Below are 25,677 nucleotides of genomic sequence, written 5' to 3' on the forward strand. Positions count from 1 at the left end.
TTAATTTGGCCATGCCATGGCATGCAGAAATTTCCAGGCCAGGTATTGGACCCCTAAGCCACAGCAGTGACAACGCTGGACCCTTAATCCCCTGAGCCACCAGGGAACTCCAGAATTTAGTTATTTTAAAATGATTTTTACTTTGCAATTTTATTTGATGTATTTATTTTTCGTCTTTTGTCTTTTTAGGGGCATATGTAGGTCCCCTGGCTAGGGGTCTAATTGGAGCTACAGCTGCTGGCCTATACCACAGCCACAGCAACGCTGGGTCCGAGCCGCATCTGTGACCTACATCACAGCGCACAGCAATACCGGATCCTTAACCCACTGAGCGAGGCCAGGGATCAGACCTGCAATCTCATGGTTCCTAGTAGGATTTGTTTCTCCTGTGCCACACCGGGAACTCCTAGGATGAGTGTTTTAGATTTTAGAAAAATAGTTTAACTACCACTTTTCCAGTAGCTCAGTTTTTGAGGCTGATCATGGCAGACTGCTTGGAGGAAAAAGTGGTGAGACAGGTAATTTCTATTTTAAATCTTATGGCTATAAGATTGGATATGTTAACATTCCAGGCATGGTCGGAAAGGTCCCGTTAAAGGGGCAAGACTATTCATGGACTTTTCTTTTTTGCTTTGTATTATTTTAATGATGAAAGTCATTAGCAGTGCATGTCTGGGCCTCCCAGTAACAGAGACACTTCTAGGAAAAGTTATAAAGAAGTTCTTTAAGTCAAGGCAGCAGATCCTTGAACTGTTGTTCTCATTGTGTGAGGGCAGTTGTACTGTAAATTTGTTGTATGATTAAGGGACCATTTTTGGTGATGAGAAGTGTTAACTGCCAAGTCAGAGACCAGCAGATAGAAACTGTTAACACTGTGCCCCTCACCCATTTCTGCAGCCCTTGAATGAGGCTGTGAGAACAGCAGCATCATTCTGGTTCCCTGTAGGGATGAAGTACAAAAGTAACAATTATAATTTATCAAGAATCATATGATTTTTGGAACATTTCTCATTTTACATAGAAAAATCCAAGGAGGTAGGTAATACTATTCTTCACATTTTATGGATAAGTCAGAGGCTCTGAGGGTTGAGTTGCCCTGATTCACATAAATCCAATTTAAAAAGTTTGTTTTCATTTTTAGCCTAAAGCTTCATGTCCTTTTTAGTTGCCTTACCTATGCCGATAAATGAGCACATCTTCATTGCATTTATAAGTATCTAGTTTTAGTTACTAGTTTTACATTTTTCATGTTTTCCTATAGAGAAAACCCAGTCCATATCGGCGATTTTTCAGTATTCAGAAAGAGCTACCAAACTGTGGGAGCTTGAACAGAGGAGTAATAAATAAAATTCTACCACAGTGTTAGTTTTTGGTTGTTATTTTTTTTCTTTTAAATATTACATGAAAATTAACATGTGGTAAAAATAACAGTACGCTTGTTTCAAATTGTGATTGTATTCAGCAATGATTATTTTTATTGACTCAAGTTAAATAAATTACAACCAAAAAGAGACATTCACCACAATTCATTATTCAGAATCATTTAGAATCTGTGGTTACAGGTTGGAAATATGGCTTTTAATGATGTGATATACCAGGTCACAGCAGCTGGTTGAAAACTGAAAAGCCCTATCATAAACTTCTCCTTCAGATACTTTGTCATCAGACAGTCATAGCCAAAATGCAGTCTGTGCAGGAGGAAGATGACTTCTGGTTCTTCAAGAATTTTGGTTGCTACCATATACACAATTAGTATTGTATATACTACTATTACAACTATCACTATGAAATTATTTTCATATTCTGGTCCCCTGAATTCAGCAACACATATTTTTAAATACTTTAAAAGACTTTCATTAGACACACTGATTTGAACATGAGACTCTATTTTACTTTGTTATAAGACATGAATCTGAAGAGTATTTTTAAAAAGCTGTGATGATACAACACAGTCTAATTAATAAGTGGGGGGAAAGTTTCAAACACCCATTATTTTGAGAACACAACAACAGCAGATTCCCTAATAGCTGCCTAGGTTTATTCAGGGGGTTGGGAGAATTAAACATTTAAATCTGTATATCCCCTAAGTTTTAAAATGCTTCTACTAATCAGGTATAAAACCGGGACTCAAGGCCACTGAGAATCAATTTGGCCCCAGTGAAAAGGTTTCAGAAGTCCTCACCAACATACACGTACTCGGTGAGGGCCAACTGCTGAAAAATCTTTACATAAGATTTTCCCTAGGTCCCTTTCCTGGTTGCAGGATCCCAGAAACTTTCCAGATTGCTCTCTATTTTCATTGGCCCTGCCTGACCTCAGTGCTAGGCTGAAGGTTTGCAGAACTGAGTTGTCAGAAAATATGCATATCGAATGGCATTTAAAATGGAGCAGATTAGTAGAAAATTGATAGAACACTGTAAATCAGCTATAATGGAAAAAAAAAACATTTAAAATAAAAAAAAGTTGCATTAAAAAATAAAAAAAATAAAATGGAGCAAATTTTCTCCTGGCATCCAAAGGGCCAGATTACATTCTTTAAAACGATATTAGGGCTACAACAGTTTATTAATTGCTTTTTGGGAGGGTCACTTAACCTTATGCTGTTCTTATCCTTTGCCTCTAACAAAAACTCAATCCATTTAAATGACCACTTCTTAGACTGGAACAAAACAAAACATAACAGGTTCTGGTGAATAAGCCCTTCCAAGAATCAGGCTTACTTTACTTTTTTGGCCGTGCCTGTGGCATGCGGAAGTTCCTGGGCCAGGGATAGAATGCTTGCCAAAGCAGTGACCTGAGCTACAGTATAGTGATAATGCCAGGTCCTTAACCCACTGAGCCACCAGGGACTCCTCAGACTCACTTTATATTCTAGATCAGGGGTTGGCAAACTCTCACTGTAAGGGGCCAAAGAGTAAATGTTTTAGACTTTTGGGGCCACTACTCAACTTTCTTGCAGTGGCTCAACTCTGCCAGTATACAGCAAAGGTAATCACAGACTATAATATATAACCAAATGCCTATGACTATGTTGAATAAAACTTTATTTATAAAAACAGGCCATGGGCTGGCTTTGGCCCAAGGGCCATAGTTTGTTCATCCCTGTTATAGACAATAACCAAAAAATGGTGCCTCTCTTCTTTGACACTGCAAAGTGCTTCCTGAGGTCCTCACCAAATTAAGGCCCCCTCACACAGTATGCAATACTATGATAGCAGATCCAAAGCTGTGACAGGAGAAGCCTACAAGACCTGAGGAGTCAGTGTTATGACCCACGGTAGGAAATCAGCATGATTAGAAATTGACAGGAATCTGGAAGGGACTGTTTCAGGGTCATTAGGAAATATGCTCCTGGCTTTTGCTAATCTTGGAGAGGTAATCAGGAGCTGAGGATAATGGCCATTCTGGTGCTGTGGTGGCAGGTGCAGAGGGAGAGAATGATAAGAACTTATGGGGTAATAACGTACTTCAACAGCCTTAAAGGGTCAGCGCAACTTCCAAGGCACCCAATATGTCAGCACTAAGGAATTCATTGCTCAGGCATTCAGGCTGATCAACTCAGAGGTAAATTTGCTCAGCATGTGGCTAAAAGCCAAAAAAACCAACCCCCTCAAAGAAAAAAAAAAAAAAAATCCCAAATATATAAAAGTTGTGAGAGCAGCAAAAGCTAAGAATCACAGAATTCCCTACAGGCAGAGGACATCTCACCAATCATCTTAGTCAGCCTTTCACAGTACCAGTGGGGAAAATAAGACCTAAAGAGGGAGAGGGAACTTGCCCAGCTGGTTTGTGGAGGAATCAACAAGTCTCAGCCATTGTGAGTTTCAATCTGTTGTTTTCCTCTACGGAATCTAAATTAAAGGGCGGGAGAGTCACCAACCATATAAACACCTAGATCAGGAGTTTATGACAGCTAAGTACCTGACTGCCTTTAAAGATAAGTTTTCTGTTGGGATACTCATGGTACCGGAGAACATCTGAAATTTACTGAGGGGAACAGAAGACGTCCCATCACTGGTTCAACACAGCTGACAAAAACTGTACAGGATAAAGCATTAAATGGCCATCTTCCCATGAATATAGATGCTGGTCTCTCATATTGTACGATAACATGGCAAGAACAGACTGGGAAGTTCTTAAATCGAAGTTTGCATTGATCTGTTTCCCTGCTAACAAATCAAAGGCAAAGGTTACCCTCATATCTTTGGTGTCCGTGACGTAGAGGATCCCTTGGGCAATGAAGGCGTTGCCAGCCTTGGATTTGGGGTATGTGGTGTTGATGTGCTGTACCACAGAGAAAGTCCTCTCATCCAGCTGTGCCACAAGGATGCTCGAGCCATCCATACTAGAAGCGTAGATAATCCAAAGGCCCTTTTCATCTACAGCTAAATTGAAGTATGTCTTGGAATTTGCAAAGAGGTATTTTCGATCGAAATACAAGGCATTTTCAAGCTTCAGAGTTTGGGATGTTTCTTTGCCAAATTCAAATCTGAAATGTGTAAAAAAGTAGATATGAGTCACCATTTTTGTAGACAAGGGGTTTTTTTTAGGCTCCTCTATTAAGTGGGGTGGGTCCTGGGATTCTGCCTTTCTAGTAAGTTCCCAGGTCATGCTCATTCTACTGATCCGTTTACAGTGCTGTGAGCAGCAGGATGTAAATGATGGTGACAATATGGAGGTGTCACCTAATAGCCATGTGGCCTGGGTAAAATTCTTTAACCTCTCGGATCCTCAGATATTTGCTGACCTCCTGAAATGCCCTCTCAGAGCTGCCAGGGGCCGTAAATGATCTAGTCCAGTCCTTTCATTTTACTAATGAGAAAAGGGAAGCAATTGGCCCGGGAATATGGAGAAGTAGCAGAGTTGGAGTTTAAACTCAGGCTTTTGACGCCCAAGTTTGGGCGGGGTTCTCTCTCTACTCTGTGATGGCGTTTTAAGACAAAAATTTCACAGCAGTCTCAGTGAAGGAAGTCAGTGGCTGAGAAGCAAAGCAGCAGTGTCACAGCTGTGAAGTCATTTTTCTTGTCTGGTAAGTGACTGGATCAATGAAGTCGCAGTGTGGAACCCCATGACCCTCAGCTTCCAGAGGCTGTCTTATCTGGGAGACTCCACATCTAGATCATATCAAAAATGGATTCTATCACATCAACTGTAGGAATGAAAATTCAGACAATTTAGGCTAAAAGAAAACACTAGAGGGCACCATTGAGCAGCGGCAGAACCCCAAAGGACGTGAGGCTGCTGGTAGCAAGGAGATAAAAGCCAATTAAGAAATCCTGAAGTTTGAAAAGAAGCCAGACAAGAGTGAGGGCTTCAGAGGGCCCTGCTCACGCATCTTGGCTCTGAGGTTCTCCCCCTTCTGAATGCCTAGGAGTTAGCACTGCGACTGGGTCCTGTACTGGCATCTAAAGCTGCATTCCTTGATGAGACTTGTCTCTTCCAGCAAAAAAGGGTCTAATTCTCTGCTTCTCCTTCCAGCCTGTGGCCTGAAACTGGATGAAGTCTCCGAACCAGTGCCTCATGCAAGCTTAGGGTCATTAGAAGATACTCTTTCTTAGGGTGGCCAAGTCTCCTTTGGGGTTTCATTTACTCCACATTCCCCTCACACCATCCATGTGATAGCAGTTCTATATAAACACAGCAGGTGGGAATAGTGTACATGGGATTGAATGAGAAGCAATGCCACAGGAAGGAGTGTTTTTGCGGAGGGCGGGCTTCTGAACAGGAGGCAGGCCTGTTGTCTTTTTCTTTTTTTACTGTTTTATGCACTTGTATTTATTTTTTGTTGTCTTTTTCTATTAGCACAATACTCTGTTCAGATGAGGTGGCTGGGGAGGTGCTGAGGTGGTGGGGGAGCCTGGTAGAGGGGGTGAGGGGTAGGAGGGGACACCTCCAGCCACGGCTGACCTGTGTTTCTGATATGGCTGGTTTAACTGCACTGTGTCCTAGGAAGCCGGGCCCCACCTGAACCTAGCACAGCAATGCCAACAAGGTTGTTGATGCTGGACCTCATGGAGGGAGAGAGAGAAGGGACCCAGTCCTCCTTCAAGATCTCTGTCCCTAGTTTGCAGTGATGAGGACCATCACTCATCACTGCAGGCCTTTGTACCAGTGGATGCGTTTTTTCAGATGGGGGTACAGCTGGACGACGATCAGAGGCTCTTGTCCATTTTCACATGTGGTTTTTTTTGTTGTTTTGGCCATGAGTGGCATTGGAAGTTCCTGGGCCAGCCACAGCAGTAACCAGAGCGACACCAGTGACAATGCTGGATCCCCAATCTGCTAAGCCATCAGGGAACTCCCCATCTATGCATATTTTTCCTCATTTTTTAAATTGTAGTTGATTTACATTGTTGCGCCAATGTCTGCTGCATAGTAAGGTGACCTAGTCATATATATATATACACACACATATATATATACATATATATATACGCATATATATATATACATATATACAGATATATATACATATATATATATATATATATATACACACCCTTTTTTTTCATCTTTTTGCCTTTTTCTAGGGTCACTCCCGCAGCATATGGAGGTTCCCAGGCTAGGGGTCTAATCAGAGCTGTAGCTGCTGGCTTATGCCAGGGCCACAGCGACTCAGGATCCAAGCCATGTCTGTGACCTACACCACAGCTCACGGCAACACCAGATCCTTAATGCACCAAGCAAGGCCAGGGATCAAACCCACAATCTCATGGTTCCTAGTCGGATTCGTTAACCAATGAGCCACCATAGGAACTCCTATATACCCTTTCTTATATCAAGAGATTGGATATAGTTCCCTGTGCTATACAGCAGGACCTCATTGCTTATCCATTCCAAATGTAATAGTTTGCATCTACTAATCCCAAGCTCCCAGTCCATTCCACTCTCTCCTCTGCTCTCCTTGGCAAGCCCAAGTCTGTTCTCTATGTCTGTGAGTCTGTTTCTGTTTTGTGGATAGGTTTGTCTGTGCCATATTTTAGATTCCACACATAAGGGACATCATACTTGTCTTTCTCTTTTTGCCTTACTTCACTTAGTATGAGAGTTTCTAGTTGCATCCATGTTACTGCAATGGCATTATTTCATTTTTTTTTATGGCTGAGTAGTATTTCATTGTATATATGTACCACATCTTCTTGATCCATTCATCAGTTGATGGACATTTAGGTTGTTTCCATGTCTTGGCTATTGTGAATAGTGCTACTATGAACACACGGGTGCATGTATCTTTTTGAATTGTAGTTTTGTCTGGATATATGCCCAGGAGTGGGATTGTTGGATCATATGGTAGCTCTATACTCATCTTTGCATTTTTAATGAGGACATGAAGGTCAGCAGAGGTGGTGTCTCTCATCTGAGGCCAGAAGACTTAGAACCTGATGGAGTTCACTGCTCTCTTGATTTGCCCAAGATGACCCTCTTCTGTCTCTAAAGCCCAGAACCTGATTTCTTTTTGAGCCATGCAGACAACCTTCAGTAGTCCTTGTGCTGATCCAGGAAGCCTCAGCTGCTACCTGGGCACTGACTACATGGGTGGCCACTTCCCCTCCCCATGGGAAAGTGGAGGGAGCAGGGAAGCCAGCCTGACAAGGGCCTCATCAGGATGACAGAGCGATCTGAAGGCAGAGACCCTGACTTCGCATTGCAGTCCCTCGTCTTCAGTGATCTCAGCTGTGATGTGAAATTCTTCACACCTCATGTTTTTCAGAACAAATCTGATTTTGGGATGTGAGATCTTCCAACCAGAGGGAGCTCTGGGTTCCACTGCTTCCTTTCCCAAAGGCTGAAAAAGCTGCAGTCCTTATCACTCCAGGCCTCTTTTTCTCTGGCTCTGACCTCACTCTTGATGTCCAGAGCCGCAAGAAATCCAGATATGGGGCTCACTTGTCATTTGGTTCATTTGGTCAGAAAACTCTGCCTGACCTGTGGCTGTGTGCCAGGCCCTGGGGACATAAAGATGAAGCGTCCACAGTCCCTTCCCTACATAGCTGGCGTACAAAGTAGGTGCCGTCTAGGGTGTGTAAGAAGGGGCTGTGGGGTCCCATGGGACTCACCTCACTATGGTGTTGGAGCCTCCTTTGTGGTAGTAGAGAGAGTTGTTGTAGACAGTGTGCCCACAGCCATGGAAGTAATATGGGAGGTGGATGAGCGTGTAGCTGCCATTCAGTAGGGAGGGCTGGTCTTCGAATTCCTTTACCCTGATGCCTACAGGAGGAAAGCCAAGTAAAAGGCAGTCACAGGCTGGGGATGAGGGAGGAAGTTAAAAGGTGAAAAAGGTAAGAGTGAGAGGTCCTGTAAGGGCCCTTGTTCAGTTTCAAGAGTCTCAGGCTCCCAAACTCAAAGGCCGATTCTCTTCTAAGGATTCTTAAACTATCTTTCAAATGCAGTAGCCAGAGTTGGCTTTGCTCCTCCCAGGAAAATATTGTCACCCCCTCCCATAAAATTGTATAAAATTTTCTATCAGACTAACATAGGCCTACATCGGGAAGAGCAAAGCCTTGGCTCTTGAGCGGTCACCTCATACACTCCACGGCAGCCAGGCTAACTCACCACCTTCCTCTTGCCTTTTGAGCCACAGAATCCTTCTGAGCTGGTCATCTGGGCATTACTACCAGCTGACAAGTAAGCCTTGATGAGATGAAGCTGTGTAACTCAGCTACTGCTCTGACCAGCGGGTATGGCTGGTCTCTTCTGGAATGGAGCCACTGCTCCCACCACTGGCAACACCTGACCACATCCCTTTGGGAACGTGTGACTAAGGTCAGGCTCAGATGGAGCAGACCTGAAAGATGGCACTTCACCCTCTCCCCTGGGCTTTCGGCTCACAGATATCTGAGAAGGGTGGCCCAAAGTACTCTCCTTAAAGAAAGATGGCAAAAAATTTGCAAAAGACTTTGCCTCTGACATTTCTTCCACATTATGGTTTTGGGGTTTATAAGGCCACCAGTCCTAACGCTCTTTGTTTCCTTCTGGAGATTTTGCCAAAAACTGGATAAGCTACACCAGGAGTGTCCTCAGTCACGTCCCTGTGAGCTGAACGGCAAGGCAGTGTGCTCAACCATGAAAAGCATTCTGCTCACTCGTTTGGGCCTTCTAAGGCAGAGAGCAATTCTGATACAGCTGTTAGCAGACACAGAAATAGGACAGGCCTGTGGGGAGGCAACAGATGAAAGATGAAACACAGATATGGATCGTCCACCAAGTGAGAGCACCTGAAAAGTGTTCAGTCACCCAGATCCGTTCGTCACTCTTATTAGCAGACTCTCTTATCCAAGTCCCAAATGTCTCTTTAACTTTTAACACTTGTGTTGGATTTCCAATGGATGTGATCAGGGATTCTATCAGAAGAAGAGAAAGTTATTCACCAATTATGACTTTAAGGCATCTGATTTCTGAATTTCAAAACAGGATGCTTTGTTTCTGTACCTGCTTGTGGGGAATGGTGTTCGCTGACTTTCTCATCGGCTTTTCCAATCAAGGTATCATCATTGGGTATAGCACATGTCTCACCTAAAACAACAACAACATAATCAGAGCAAACGCTGTTGGCAAAGTGAGATCTGTATCACCTTACATCTGGTGCTTTCCCCCACCTCATTCCAGACTCCAGTCCCCTAAGTCCCATGAATATCCCTTAAAATAGGCCCACCAAAGTTTTTGCTTGCTTGCTGCTAAGCAGCAAGTCATACATTTCCAATTATTTCCCCCTGCTTGGTGAGTTCCAATCAGCGTTCCATGACTGCAGTTGCTAAGATAGTACAGTCCCAAGAGGATGTCAGTGAAAGGTGCCTGAGTCAGCCTTCTAAGCCCCTAGCAACAGCGGAAAAAGAGGCTTACTGATGCCTTCCTGGTTCCTCTGAGTGGGTGGGATCACTGTGATGGTTTGCATTTTTCTGGAGGGATTTTCACTTTCAGGGAATCTAATGGGGAGAAGTGTGCACACAGCCTCCTGATGTAGTGGCCCACTTGACCCTGTTTTCCTGGACAGCTAGGGAGCAGAATCGCAGAGGAAGAATACAGCCCAGCCCAGAGAGACTTGATCTCCCCTCACCTTTATGTCCCACTTGTCTCTGCTTGAAGGCCCTGGGGACACAAGTCCTTAAGGGGTGCCTGAGTCACAGTGGGTTTGAGATTACATCTGAGCTGGAATTCATCCTCCTTGGCTTGTCATTGTTCCCCTTAGCAAATGGGCTTAATTCTGACCTTTGGTGGAGAGGCAGCTGTGTGGTGGCAGAAGCAGGACAGGAGGCAAGGAGGAATACAGCCAGTGTAAAGACCAGAAGGAGTGGATTGGTTGGGGGGTAAGGACCCCCAGCCTGGGGGCAGATCCATGCAAATCCGGCTTTCTAGGAAAGCCCAGGCTCACTTCCCTTGGCAAAATCTGAGCATTTCAAATCACTTTGTGGTTGCTAGATAGAAAGGACCAACTCCACTGTCACTAGGGAAACTCAGAGAGTCAACCAGAGAGGTTTCTTTATCAGTAAGATAAGATCAGTGTCTCTGATCTTCTTTTAGCTGGATGAGCCTGTGTCTCTCTGAAGTCCTTTGTCATCCGATGAGATAAGAGCAGTCTCAGGCTCTGTTGGATTCCCCCACATGCAACTCTGCTGCTCTGAATTTCACCTGCAGTTTCTGCTTAGGGACTGGGGCTTCTCACAAGAGAGGGAGAGAGAGACCCTCCCAGTTCTTAATCTGAAGAAAAGGCCCTCATTAAATTGTGTGGTGCCCACCTGCTCCTAAAGCTGTGGGGACTGTGGGGTGGGGGTCGGGGTTGGGGGTTGAAGAAATGGAATTAGAGCAGGAGCGAGGGCCAAGTTCTGATTCAGGATGCCTGGTGAAGAGGACTCGTTTCTAGGAGGCGGAGTGGAAGATAATGGCCTCTTCTGTAAAGCAGTTTTCACCACCCTGAAGCCTAACCCCTGCTGACCAGCCTCTCAGTAGCCGGCCAGGCACAGTGAGCACCTCTCCAGGCACCCACAGAACCTCTAGAAAGTTGGAATTCCACCAAAGCAGGGTCAGACCACCTCTCCTTTCCAGGGAAGCTTCCTGGCTCAGTTCACATTCCAAGGGAAGCTGACCAAAGTGCTGTGCTAATGGCGGGGGGGGGGGGGGGGGGTTTTGATGCTAATAGTGGGGGTGGGGTGATGCTAATGAAGGATGACCCCAGGTGGGGAAGTTGATTAGACAGCCTGCTGACTGCAGGATAGGATCATCGAGAGGCTCTGTTTACTGGGAGTGGTGGGCTGGAGGTGACATCTTTGACAGCTCAGACTCATGCACTCTGACAGCTGGTGTATACCCCTCCAAGTGTCCTCCAGAAAGAACAGTGCACCAAACAGATCTGAAGACTGTTTAGGAAAGTGGCAGTGAAATCCACACCAAGTGAGAAAGAAACTTTAGTCAGGACCCTCCTCTGTTTGCCAGGAAGGGAGGCATCAAGCTGTGCCTTCTCAGGGTGAATAATAGGTGAATATACCCTGGCCACCACCTTAGGAGGATTTCCCATTAATATGGGCCTTGATTTCTCCCCAGCTCTCAACCCTGTGGCCACCCCTCACCAAAGAACAAGCTGTCCAGGCAAGCCAGTGATCAGGTGTCCTTTACCCTTGGTTGGTTTAGTCTCAGTGTGTGAATTTCTGTCTCTGAAAGGAAGGTGCCCTAAGCGGGGCTTTACAGGAAGACAGACCTGAGGTTGAGTCTTAGCTCTTTCACTAACTGAGTGACAGTGGACAGGCAATGTATTGGTGAGAACATGACTCCTATCTCATAGGACAGTTGTAGAATTAAATAAACTCAGCACTTAGCCCTGTGCTGGGACCAAGGTCAGCAGTCAAAGCTTAGTGGTGCTGATGGTGGTACTGTGGTGTTTTGGCAGTGGGACTGGGGAGTTAGCCAGTCTGAACATCCCTCTCGTCTCCATCTCCCCAGCATCAGTTAAGCCCTTCCCACTCCAGGGATGTAGGTCTGGAGAGGATGAGGAATAGTCTGGTGATAAGTGGAGGGAGAGGGATGAGGGAAGGAGGTGGGAGGCCCACTTCTAAACCTGCTACCCATCCTCATCTCCACTCAGACTGCTCTAGCCGCCTAGGAGCCTGTTGCAAGGGGGGAACATTCACTTTGGGCAAAATATCCCTCTATTTGAAAGTCTGGTCACAAAGCCTGGATGGAGCCCAAGAGTCTGGGATCATTAACTGAAGAGGTGGTTCCCTGGGACAGGGGTGGGTGACCTGGGCACTGGCCGTTGAACATGTTTGGCTGCCGAGGGCCTTTGGATCTTCTGCTTCCAGGGGGCCCTGGGGGACCCGGAGGGCCTGGGGGCCCAGCGGGGCCTGGTGGGCCAGGTGGGCCTTGGTCGCCTTTGGCACCTGGAGAAAGAGAGAGGGAGGGGGGAGCTAATTAAAGAGCCATAAGTAGAGAGGGGTTTCACACAAGGGAAAAGGAGCAGCTCCAGGGAGGCTGGCTGAGTCTCCCTTCCCAGATATAATTGTCCTCCAGCACCTGCTCACACAGGTCGAGGGAGCACCCGTAGAAGGTGTAGAGATGCAACTATGTGCAAGAACTTTAAAAATCTCCTCCCCTTCATTCTTCCCAACCACTCCATGAGGCAGCCCCTCAGCAACCAGCCTCTTGGGGACAGTGAGTGCTTTGCTCGGGTCACAACTGGAATAGAGCTGGAACTTACCCTCAGGTGTGTCTCACTGCAAAGCTCATCCTCTTTTCACTGGCTGATGTTGGTAGCTCAACCCTGACTGCTTATTAGAAAGACCCAAGGAGCTTAAATACAATTCTAATGCCTGGGCCTCGGCCCAGATCAGTTAGATCAAAGTGGTGAGGAAGCTGTCATCTGTACTTTTTCAAGCCTCCTAAGATGCTTCCAGGTATGGGAACCACTGTTCTATGTGGTAGCAGAGATCAGGAGCCCCTGTCCAGCTGTGTGACCTTGAGCAGGCAGCTTAACCCTCTGAGACTGTTTTTTCATTTCCAGATTAAGTCTCACACTCCCTGTCCTGCCTTGTGAGAATCCGCTGAGGTCACTGGGGTGAATGCTCTGACAGCTGGATTCCCTACACATTAGCAGGTGGAATGCCCACACACTTCTAGCTTTAGGTGGCTAGTGTGGGTATAGCTGTTTGCAGGGACCAGTGGTTCTGGAACTTTGGTAAGGATGGTGCTAGGCTGGGATATTCAACCCTTTGGTGTTATTGTCCTTCCCTGGGCTGACTGGTGCCTCTTCACCATCCCTACCCTATAAGCCTTTTCGGTCTCTTTAGAGTGGGCGAGCAGGACTCACAGAGGCTAGGGGTGGGTCTAAGACCACTGGGGATGGGGCAGAGATCTGTAGGCAGGGCAGACATGAGCCAGCCCTCCTATTCCTTCTCTGCTCTCTGGTCAGGGACATAGCCTCAGCTCTGCCTGGCCTCTGGAATTGGGGTACACTTTTCTGAATGGTTTGTGGTCATCCTCACTTGTTTGGTGGTATAGGAGAGTGCAGTCTTCTGGATGTGTATTCCCCTATAAACTAAGTATATAACATGACCTTATATTTTCAAAGTATACTCACATATATGTATATATGATCTTGTCAAAATACTTTTTTATATATTTTGCATAGTAAGTTCCCTGTTTGTGAAACAAAGCGTGCTAAATATAATTTGATCTTTCCTTAATGCTTTGGTCTTAGTACAGTGCCTGGCAAATGCTAGGTGCTCAATACATTTTGAATAGATGGATAGGTGACTGATTCAGAGTCACTGTTCTGAACATCCATCATCCTAGTTTTTTAAGGAGAGATATCATGTCTTACTCATTTGCATACTCCTATTTCCAGCTACTAGCAAAGTCCCTAATTCATGAATGGTATTCTCTGATATTCAGAACATGGCTTACTGAATGCATTAACAGGATAGTTATGTTTTTATGGTATAAATGGTCTCCAAAGTACAGTGCTTTTCAAATTTTTCAACCTCTTCCTCTTCCATGACCCTCAGCTGTCACCTTCTCTTTCCACCATGTAATTGTCTTTCTGAGGCTTTCTGTGCCTCAATAGACACCAATTAACTGCTTTTAACCTGGGCTGGAAACCAGAAAAAGATCAGCAACCACATCTGCCTCAATTCTATGTCAAAAGTCTTAGAAAAAAAAAAAAAAAGGATAATCCCATTGTGGCTCAGCAGGTTATGAACTCGACTGGTATCCATGAGGTTACGGGTTTGATCCCTGGCCTTGCTCAGTCGGTTAAGGATCTGGCGCTGCGGTGAGCTGTGGTGTAGGTCGCAGATGCCGCTTGGATCCTGCGTTGCTGTGGCTGTGGCGTAGGCTGGCAGCTGCAGCTCCGATTCGACTCCTAGCCCAGGTACTTCCATATGCTGCAGGTAAGGCCCTATAAAGACAAAAAAAAAAAAAAAAAAAAAAAAAAAAGTCAGGATATGGGCCTAAGGATGACCCAACCTCAACTCTGAAGAAAATGCCTGTGCTTTCCATCTATTGTCCTCTGAGGCATCTCAGATAGCTTGCTTACTTGTGCTGTTCTGGGTTGTTTTGGATTTCATAGATATTTGCCAAAAGGAAGCTCCCTTCATCCTAATTCTATCCATGTCATCCACTCATGACATTTCAACTTGCATTATCTCAACTACTTATGCTTAGATCTCAGATGTGGTCTCGCCAATGTTGGGGTCACACACACAATTGTTTCCTCGTTGAGAGCACAGAGCTCTAAAACATGCTGTGAAACAGATGGACACATAAGGCAGATAAGGAGAGAACAGACTTTGTACTAGAAACCAGGCCAATTTCCAGGCCCATTTGCCCTGGGAGAGAGCCCGAGTGCCAGACCCTTACCTGCAGGGAGCACATCATTGGACACGTCTCCCTTGTCCCCCTTGTCCCCCTTCTGCCCTACTGGGCCCTCGTTTCCAGTCAAGCCCAGCTCACCAGGATCTCCCTTTTCCCCAGGAGTTCCTGTGGCTCCAGGTGGCCCTGAGGAACAAAAAATATTCATTAGCCCATTGTACAGGACATTCTGGTACACTTCTTTGTGATATTGTACTTTGTACTCTTAAGGTGAAGTAGCTTCAGAAACAAAATTTTAACATGTCATGACCATTTTAGGACAGAAGCATGGTATAAATTCATAAAAGAACAGTATTTCCAAGTGTCTCTGTTGGATTTTTTCAGGTACATTTGGCTGGGCCAAGTGAATGGAGAGAGGAGGGAACCTAAGAGGGACACTCAGAGAAAGAGCAGAAAGAGGGCAAAGCCTAATCAGAAGTCTACCCCCCCAACCCCACACCCTCCCCCCAGGGCACGAAGGACTGAGCACTCTGAGGTCTGAGGGGTTGGTTTGGCACTGTAACAGTAGGTGCTGGCATCTGCATTATTTGGTGTATTTCTCACAACATGCTGGAGTGGTAGGCTGGTCAGTTATCCTTACTCTCATTTTTTAGAAGTTGGGACTAAGCCCTACAGTGGTTACAACTGAGCAGCAAAAATCTTCATCCTATCTACAATGCCTTTTTCTGTGATATTCCAATGCAAAATGTTTTTAATCAAAACATCAAAACAGGTAAAGTTGCTTTACGACAGGCATTACAAGGTGTGGTGATAGTGTGAACAAAGGGTAATGGGTGACACTCCTAGGCATAGGTCTGGACAAAACTTTCACTGAGAAAGATACATACACCCTGATGTTCATTGCAGCACCATTCACATTAGCCAAGGCATGGAACCAATCTAAATGTCCATCAACGGATGAATGGATTCAGAAGATGTATTACATATACGCAACAGAATACCACTTAGCCATAAAAAAGAACAAAATAATGCAATTTCCAGCAAGGTGGATGGAACTAGAGACTCTCATTCTTAATGAAGCAAATCAAAAAGAGAAACACAAATATCATATGATATCACTTATATCTGGAATCTAATATATGGCACAAATGAACCTATCTACAGAACAGAAACAAACTCATGGATTTGGAGAACAGACTTGTGGTTGCCAAGGGGGAGGGGGAGGGAGTGGGATGGACTGGGAGTTTGGAGTTAGTAGATGGAAACTATCACCTTTGGAGTGGATAAGCAATGAGATGCTGCTGTATAGCACATGGAACTATATCTAGTCACTTGTGATGGAACATGATGAAGGATAGTGTGAGAAAAAGAATGTGTATATATATATATATATATATATGTATGTATGTATGACTGGGTCACTTTGCTGTATAGCAGAAATTGACAGAACATTGTAAATCAACTATAATAGAAAAAATAAAAATCTTAAAAAAATCTTAAAAAATCTTAAAAAAGTAATGGTTGAAATCTCTGTCTCTGCTCATGGGGAGGCATCACTGTAGGAACTACAGTCCCACCACACACAGCTAGGAACAGTCAAGATCTATGCAGTTATCATCTCATCCCCAAATTATGGGCAGTATGACATTCCAACACCTGGGAGAAAGGAAGCAAACCACAGGTATAATATGATTGCCTCAGCTCACTGTTGGCAGGTAGTTCTCAGGCAGCCATACGGGGTAAGGGGGGAACCCAAACAAAGCCCAGGAATTTCAGTGAGGTGAGGAGACAAAAACTAGTGTTTAGGGGTATGAAGGTGGCTAGAATTCATGAGACAGAATACCAGAGAGGAGGTGGTTGTGTAGAAAGAGCTCTGGAGAACTTCAGGGGAGTTTCCTTGAGTCTTTGGCTCAGTAATAGTCTGTGCAGGGTGAAACTCTACAAGGCAGAAAAAAAGAATGAATAGAAAGCCATTCACGGAGTTTCTTTGGCGCAGAGGAAATGAATCCGACTAGGACCCATGAGGTTTCGGGTTTGATCCTTGACCTTGCTCAGTGGGTTAAGGATCTGGTGTTGCTGTGAGCTGTGGTGTAGGTCGCAGACGTGGCTCGGATCTGGTGTTGCTGTGGCTGTGGTGTAGGCCAGCAGTTGTAGCTCTGATTAGACCCCTATCCTGGGAACCCCTATATGCTGCAGGTGTGCCCCTAAAAAGACAAAAGACCAAAAAAAAAAAAAAAAAAAAAAAAAAAAAAGCAAGCCATTCACACTACAACTTTCAGAGCCTGCATAGGAAAAGGTCCTCATTCCCACCATTCAAAGCAAAGAGATCTCAGAAAATGGAGGGATGTTGGCTAGGATCCTTAGAAAGTCTTTTCTTAGTAGTGAGGCTAAATTAGTCCAACAGTCAAGACCTCTGTGGATCTATCACAACAAAGCTTAAAAACAAGCTTTAAAAAGATTAAACTGAACAGTAAGGAGTTTAACTGCCTGCTGGTATATAGAGTTCAAAATTTGAATCATTTAGTCAATGTAAGGCAGCATAAATAATTTAAGCAAGAAAAAATCATATGATCATCTTGATGCATGCAGAAAAGAAATGTGACACAAGTCAGTGTCCATCCTTAATAAAAATTTTCATCAGGAGTTCCTGTAGTGGCTCAGTGGAAATGAATCTGACTAGTATCCGTGAGGATGCAGGTTTGATCCCTGGCCTTGCTTAGTGGGTTAAGGATCTGGCATTGCCACTGAGCTGTGGTATAGGTCACAGATGTGGTTCAGACTTGGCATTGCTGTGGCTGTGGTGTAGGCCAGAGCTACAGCTCCAATTCGACCCTTAGCCTGGGAACCTCCATATGCTGTGGGTGTGGCCCTAAAAAGACACAAAAAAATTATTTTCCATCAAACCAGGAATATAAGGAAATTTCCTCAATCTGAAAAAGGGCATCTATGGAAAAACTTACAGCTAACATTATCCCTAATGATGAAAGACTACATATTTTCCCCTAAGATCTAAAACAAGACAACAGTATCTGTTCTCATCACTTTTTACAGTGTTTTGGAGATCCTAGCCATTGTAATAACACAAAGAAAAAGAAATAAAGGCAAACAAATAGAAAGGAAGAATTAAAATTGTCTCTATTTGCAGGTGACATGATTATTGATGTAGAAAATCCATAAAAAAACTGCTAGAACTCATGACCACCTAGGGACACGGTGGGAACGTGATTGCCTAATACTGTGAAAGGTTACAATTGCCTCATACTGTACCAAGTTATCAGTTAATATGACCCCCTATTACAGGGACCATTTGCTCATTTTGACAAGAGCCTCCTGGAGATTTTGCTCAATAGAGAAAGAAGAGCAAGAGGCAGGATTTAGTGCAAAACTTCAGTTTCTCTCAACCTCTATAACAAAGAGAGCTTAGTTATTGCTGTTTCTAATAACCTTGCCAGCCCAAGCCCCTTCCTATAGGTTCTGATTGAGTGACGGCCCAGTCTCCCAAGCCCCATCAGCCTGGCCAATCCTCATTCTCCAGGTGTCATTCTTCTGGCATTTATCACAATTGTCCTCCTTTCAGATTTAAAACCAAATCTGAACTCTACTCTCCAACTTCCTACCAGCCCCAAAGGATCCCAATATAACCGTCCCCAGAGAATCACAGAATTCCAGAAGACCTTAGAGGTTACATTGATTAACCTCCTATCCAACTCTGAAAGCCTCTCTATACCACTGATTGGCTCTTCAAAAGCCCTTTTAGCAAGGAAGGCGTCAGATTACATCACGCCAAAAAATGGGCTGGAATATTCTGTGCTGCTATCAAAGGGAATTGTTCCTTAAAACAGACATCTGGAGCTCTTAGCATCTTTCCTTTATGCTGAGGGAGCAGTAGGTATTCAAAATGGTTCCTGCTCTGCCGTATTCAAGGGACGCTAAAGAGACCATCCGAAGGAAGGCAGCAGTGTATGAAAGATGCTTAACCTGTTAGAAAATGCAAAGAGCAAAGAAACATTTGCTAGATTTCAGCCAACCATTAAAAAAAATCTCAGTGAGAACCACACAATTCAGCTGTAGCTGGAGGTCAGATGCCCTGGGCTCCCTGCCTTTGCTGGGGGCAATTTTGGGTGGGCGTCTTGCAGGAGGGGACACAGTGGAGAGCAGGGGAAGGCCCTGAATTGTGGGCACTGGCTCTGCTGTGGAGCCAGTCACATGGGGGGCAAATCATGCCTTTTGTGTGGGACACACTCACTGTGAGTCTCATGACAGCCCTGCAATCCCAGCACTGTGGGCCATCCCTGCCTGCAAGTCAGCAGGACATTTTGCTGGAAAGTGATTCACTGACTTGAGAGGAGCCCTTAATCAAGGACCTTTGCATAAGAGGATATTCTTTTGTCAGTATTTTAAATGGGCAATTTGGCACATTTTCTGAAGGACACAGAAGACAAGGTCGTTGCTATGGAGTCCAGTCAGCACAGTGTGCCAAGTATAACTGATACCTTCCAAAGGTGTCGCAAGAGCCACATTCAGCAAAACTCTGGGAAATGGTATCTTCTAATTACTTCAGGGTTTTCTTTTTCAGGCATTTATTCTAGTCACAAAGCTCCTTTCTGAACCATCATTTGATTTCTCCTTTTCTTTTATTCTTTCCTCTTATGCCTTCCCCACCCCCCGCCCCCAGCTTTCTCATAAAGGCCAGGTGTGAAATAGGAAAATGCTCATGCTATAATATGGCTGTTGAAATGCAGCCTACATAGCGGCAGGTATTTAAAGCTCAAGATATTAAGGACCTTTGCTTAGGGATGTAGTCTGACTCTCAGCTGTGTATGCATGCTCATTTTTAAGTTTTCAATAAGAAAAGGAAGGGGGCATTTTGTTTATGTATAGTCTTTGCTGCCTCCACAAAGTTTTCCCTCATCTTGGTTGGTGAAACCGCCTTGGCCATGCACTGGGTGTGGTGTGTCAGAAGAATATGGCACATCATTGCCTTCACCACAGGAAGTTGAGAATGTGGCACTTTCTACCTTGCCCAGACTCAGCTGGGCACGGTGACACTATTTCACTGTGTGGCCTGGACCCTGACATTATTTGTCCCATGATCCTGGCAGGCATCGGGTCAGCACATTCTGCTAGAGGAGAAAGGCCAGATTCTGCTTGCTTAGCTTGTGTGCTGGATGGGGCTTTCGCTATTTTCCTTCCCTGGTGGTACCCACTCAAAACAAGCTGTCTTTCAGCTTTTCTTAAGCTGTGGGGTTGTGTGATCAACTGGGGTCAGTGCCATCATCTTCACTGCAGGGGGTGAGGGAGGACACCTTATTTTTGGCAGGACCATCTGTCATAAACTGAGGCAGAGGAAAGGGAGCCAGAGGGTGTTGCATAAAACCCAGTTCCAAGACTGGGATGAATAAGGAAGATGTTTTTGTTTTTTTAGAGAAGACACCAAAGCATTAACTCTTAAGTGAGAAAGTAAGAGGCAGATGGACAGAAAGAAAATACTTGGTTTTGAGGCACAGAATGTCAAACATCATAAAAGATGCTAGTCGCAAAATTCATGTTAAAGTCTATTTAACGTCCAATTCTTCTCTCCAAATCTAAGTTGGCGTTCTAAAATAAATGCAGGCAATTCTACTCAAATTTCCTTCCCTGTTCTTAGAAATAACAAAAAGAATAATAGCTGATGTTAATATAGCACATGCTATGTCTCAGGCCTTATTCTATTTACAAGTAATACATAAATCTAGCCTTCCTAAGGGCACTATAAGGCCAGTCTTATTGTTCCCATTTTCAGATAAATCAAAGAGTGATTAAATAACTTGCCCATGGGCACACAGCTAGTAAATGGGAGAGCTGCAAACCAAGCCTTCAGGGTCTGGCTCTGGGCTATTCCACCTTTCTTCTTAGCATTCCTAAATTCAGAAACTGAAGGTGATCTTCATGTTTCAATCTCCTAGAAACAATTGCTGGCTTAGAGCTCTAAACTCTGGTTTCATCACGTTAGGTTTTGTCAAGAGTCCACAGCCTGGCTGCCTCCTATAGACACTGAGCTGAAGTCCCAGCTCCACCCCAGCCTCACCTGAGCCCCTTCTTGTACACAGGGGAGCCTCGCTAACAGTTTCTCTGAGCCTGGCCTTACTGTTCTCACTCTGCTTTCCATCTCCCCTCCACTTATTTCCAAAATGTTGATCACTCGTCTCTCTCTCTCATCCTTTACACTTAGCTCTATCAGGCAATCCATCCTCTACCCAGGATTCTATTTGTTCATTATCTGCACAGGAAAGTTCAGATTTTTCTTCTGGCAGGATTCCCTGGCTGGGTAGTATAAAGCATCTTCATATTAGAATGACCAATGATTGAATTCATGCTGTGTATAAACTACTTCTTCTCTTTCAACTGGACTGTAAGCCCTTATGGATGGGAATTACATTCTATTTTTCTCATTCAATCTTTCATTCATTCTTCATGCTTTGTTCATCACATATTTACTGAGCCTCAGTAAGTTGGCTGAGAGCTATGCCAAATAGTAGGGTATACAAGACATAAACATTAGAGCAGACTATTTAAAAACTGGAAACCATATTAGAATTGTTGGAACCCAACCTCCTTAATGTACAGATAAGGAGACCAAGGCCTGATGACAGAGTCACCTGCCCAAGGCCTCAGAGCCAGTCCAGGTTCAAGGCAGGTGCTCCTGGAACTCCTTTCCTGGGCTCCCCTCTGCCCAGAGAGCAGGGACCATTCTGTCTGCCTGACAGATTACTACTTGTTGAACTGCCTGTTCTTGCACATGTCCTGCGGGCCTCTCTGAAGGGGTAATGCTTTCCCCACCTCAGCATCAGACTCAGCATTTTCCTTCAACAATTAGGCCCCAGACATCCTCCCCTCTGCTCCTCTCTGTGGCACCTCCAGGAATGCCACTCTCACAGCTTGGACCCAACCTGAGGCTAGAATGTTTTTTATTATAGTTGATTTAAATGTTGTGCCAATTTCTGCTGTTCATCAAAGTGATTCAGTTTTTTATATATCTATATATATTACATCTATATCTATCTATCTACACACATTCTTTTCCTCATATTGTCTTCCAGCATGGTCTACCACAAGAGATTTGATATATTTCCCTGTGTTATACCATAGAAACTTGTTGTTTATCCACTCAAAATGTAAGAGTTTGCATCTACTAACCTCAAACTCCCCATCCATCCCAATCCCTCCCCCTTGGCAACCATGAGTCTATTCTCTATGTCTGTGAGTCTGTTTCTGTTTTGTGGATAGGTTCATTTGTGCAATACTTTAGATTCCACATATAAGTGATATCATACAGTATTTGTCTTTCTTCAAGCCTGGAAATTTAGTGTAGTTATGTTTAAGAGGAGGGGTCCAGGAGTCAGAGAGACCTGGATTCAAGGCCTGCCTCCTCTACTTATTAGCTTTTGGACATTGAACACGTTACGTCCCTTAGTTCAACAATGACTTGATTGCCCTCCTTTGCTGGGTGTTGAGACTAAGCACAATAGACATGGCCCAGTTCTCACAGACCTCACATTCTCTTTACGGAGTTAGACCGTCAGCACATCCACAAGCAACACCAGGAAAGAATTTCAGGGAGGGATATGTATCTTGGAAGAGAATAGGGAATGTGACTGAGTTGGTAGGGCAGAGACCAGACACAGAGGTCAGGGGCAGTCTTCTTTTTTAGGGCCACACCCATGGCATATGGAGGTTCCCAGGCTAGGGGGTTGAATCAGAGCCTAAGCCACAGCCATAGCAACACCAAATCTGAGCTGTGTCTGTGACCTACACCACAGCTCATGGCAACGCCAGATCCTTAAACCACTGAGCGAGGCCAGGGATCGAACCCTCAGCCTCATGGTTCCTAGGTGGGTTTTTTAACCACTGAGCCATGACAGGAACTCCTCAGGGACAGTCTTAAAGAGGAAGCAACATATAAAGCTGACTCTGCACCATGGGAAGGACCAGCTACAAGTAGGGCAGAGGGGAGTTTCCATCATAGCTCAGTGGTTAACAAATCCGACTAGGAACCATGAGGTTGCGCGTTCGATCCCTGGCCTTGCTCAGTGGGTTAAGGATCTGGTGTTGCCTTGACCTGTGGTATAGGTCGCAGACTCGGCTTCGATTCTGCGTTGCTGTGGCTCTGGTGTAGGCTGGTGGCTACAGCTCCGATTCGACCCCTAGCCTGGGAACCTCCATATGCCACGGGAGCGGCCCAAGAAATGGCAAAAAGACAAAAGAAAAAAAAAAAAAAAAAAGAAGGGCAGAGGCAAGGGCAAAGGCCCTGGGGTAAGGGTGGGCCTGACTTGTTTATAGACAACAAAAAGAGTAGGACTCTTCATCTGGGAAAGATGTGGCTAACAAAAATATCCATCTCTTGAGGGTTGTTGTGAACGCTAAAGGAGGTAAGTGTAGAGAGGACTTGGTAGCGTGCCTGACGGTAAATGTCAGCTATTTACTATTGTTTGTAGGGTCATGGCTAGAGGGCACAGTCCAGCCTAACCAAGTCTTAGCTATGGAACACGGGTCTCTTTTTCCTGTTTCTGGAAATCGCACTTGTTGTTCCCTCTCTGGAATGCATGCCCACTTGTCCCTTCTCCCACCCCTGCCTGGCAAACTGCTAAAGATGCTGGATTTCTCAGCTGAAATGATGGCCTTCCTTCTCCACAGGCATGACTCTGGCCCAGCAGGTCACATTCTTCATGAGCCCCTCCGGCTGGCCCGGCAGGGCCTGGGCGGGAATGTGCAGTCCACCTGGGCCATTCTCTGCCTTGCCCTCAACCCTCAGGTCTGACGTCAGACGTTCCCTCCAGATTCTCACTCTCAACACTGTGGCTTATAACACGCTGTTCTTTCCGTCAAATACCTATCTTGCGTGGTGATTACAGATGTATAATTGCTGACTATTTATATTTGCCTCCCCACCAAAGAAGGAATGTTCCACAATCAGTGTTGCATCATTTTGTTTCCCCAGGAGCACTTGGAACTCTTTTAACAAATGTTTGCTGATGAGTGTTCCCACCCTCTCCTGGTATTCCTCCTGCTGCTCAGTCTGTCCTTGGCCTCCTTTGCTGACTCACTGACTCACCCCCCTCTACTTGGTCACTAGACGCTTGGGCCACAGCCCATCACCCCTGGCCCCATGTATAACTCTAGCCCCCGGGGTCTCCTCTGACTGCAGACCTGCATCTCCAGGAGCCCCTGACATCTCCTGGAGGTTTCAAGGCATCTCAAACTCGGCACATCCCATGCTGAGCTGTGACTGTCTTCCTGGACCTGAGTTGGTCTGGGGTTCCCCCACTCCAGGGAAGAGCCATCAGGCTGGACAAAAACCTCAGAGCCCATCTTGGTGGTTCCCTCCCCCTTTCTCCATATCCACCTTCCCCCAAGGACTGCTGCCTTCACCCCAAGCATCACTCAGTTCCAGCAGCCTTTCCATACCCTCCACCTGCCATCCTCTCTGCCTGTTGCTGTCACCACTCCTGTGCTCGCTCTGGTGTGTTCTCTGTGCAGCAGCTGCAGTGGTTTTATTTTATTTTTTTTAATTAAAAATTTTTTTTTGTCTTTTGTCTTTTTAGGGCCATACCTGTGGCATATGGAGGTTCCCAGGCTAGGGGTCTAATCAGAGTTGTTGCTGCCGGCCTACACAAGAGCCACAGCAATGCGGGATCCAAGCTGCATCTGCGACCTACACTTCAGCTCATGGCAATGCCAGATCCCCAACCCACTGGGTGAGGCCAGGGATCGAACCCACAACCTCATGGTTCCTAGTCTCATTTCCATTGTGCCACGATGGGAACTCCTGCAGTGGGTTTATAAAAAAGCAAATGTCATGTCACTCTCCTACTTGAAAACTCTCTGTGACTTCTCATTGCACCTAGGATAGAGCCATTCCCCTTCTGTGGCCCTGCCAGCTCTGCTCCCTCCTCCTGCTCCCTGGGTGGGGTGGGAATCCATCCTGGGGTCAGGAAGGGGGCAGAGGAGGGGAAGCACAGCTCTTGCTCTGGATTTGGATGGTCCAGCCTTAAGTCTGAGCTGGCTGAGGGTCAAGTGATGCTTCCAACAACTATCCACAGAGCTAGGCTTTTCATAGCTTCCTTCCTTCCCTCCTGCAGCCTCCCTTGTGTGGCTGCCAGGGTGAGCCTTGAAGGGCAGGTGTCTGAGTACAAACCCCAGTTCTTAAAATGCCCAGGGTCAACCTGATTTGGCCTTGTTACCTCTCTGGTTTCACCTGGACCACGTTCACCTCTCATCCTGTCTGGCCACCCAGCTTCCCGGATGCCTCTCAGAGTCTGCAGGTATGCTGGTCTTACATGCTCTGCAGGAATGCTCTCCCCACACAGCCCCAGTGACTCACACTTTCCCCTTCTCCAGGTGTTTGTTCAGAGGTCCCTTCTCAGATGGTCTCACCTAGCCTCCAAATCTACAGTCCCACCATACCCCACAAAATTCCCATACCTCCCTTGCTCTGTTTTTCCTCTTTAGCGTTTAGCACCATGTAACAGACAATATATTCTACTTATTTCTCTTGTTAATCAGTTATCTGCCCAGACTAGACTGTCAGCCTCATGAGGGCAGAGATTATGGCAGCTTTTTCATTTTTAAAATCGCCAGCATCTAGAATGATACCTGCTATATAAATATGTCTTTCAGAGATAAGTGAACTTTTTTTCTGCCCTCATTGGGTCTTTGGGTTGTGGGCCATATGCTAAGCTTATCTCTTCAAAGCTAGGGATTTATCTTTCGTTTTTTTGCCATCATGTGGCATGTGATAGTTCCTGAGCCAGGGATCAAACCCTAGCTGCTGCAGTGACAATGCCAGATCCTTCACCTGCTGCACCACAAGGGAACTCCTGTCTCAAACCTTTTTGGAAAGTA

At 45.3% G+C, this 25,677-nt stretch overlaps 1 protein-coding gene across 1 annotated transcript in view; it reads right to left on the reverse strand.

The window, feature by feature from the left end:
• The window catches only part of GLDN (gliomedin), a 76,643-nt gene continuing 52,412 nt past the window's right edge, over positions 1,447-25,677 (reverse strand). Inside the window, exons 5-10 of the mRNA XM_001926781.4 lie at positions 14,845-14,982; positions 12,231-12,368; positions 9,430-9,513; positions 9,216-9,341; positions 8,058-8,208; positions 1,447-4,489 (exon numbers count right to left, since the gene is read on the reverse strand). Of these exons, the coding sequence (XP_001926816.1) occupies positions 4,012-4,489; positions 8,058-8,208; positions 9,216-9,341; positions 9,430-9,513; positions 12,231-12,368; positions 14,845-14,982 (1,115 nt within the window). The 3' untranslated portion in view covers positions 1,447-4,011. The remainder of the gene's footprint in view (positions 4,490-8,057; positions 8,209-9,215; positions 9,342-9,429; positions 9,514-12,230; positions 12,369-14,844; positions 14,983-25,677) is intronic.

The sequence above is a fragment of the Sus scrofa genome, chromosome 1, assembly GCF_000003025.6.
Source record: "Sus scrofa isolate TJ Tabasco breed Duroc chromosome 1, Sscrofa11.1, whole genome shotgun sequence".
Classification (NCBI taxonomy): Eukaryota; Metazoa; Chordata; class Mammalia; order Artiodactyla; family Suidae; genus Sus; species Sus scrofa.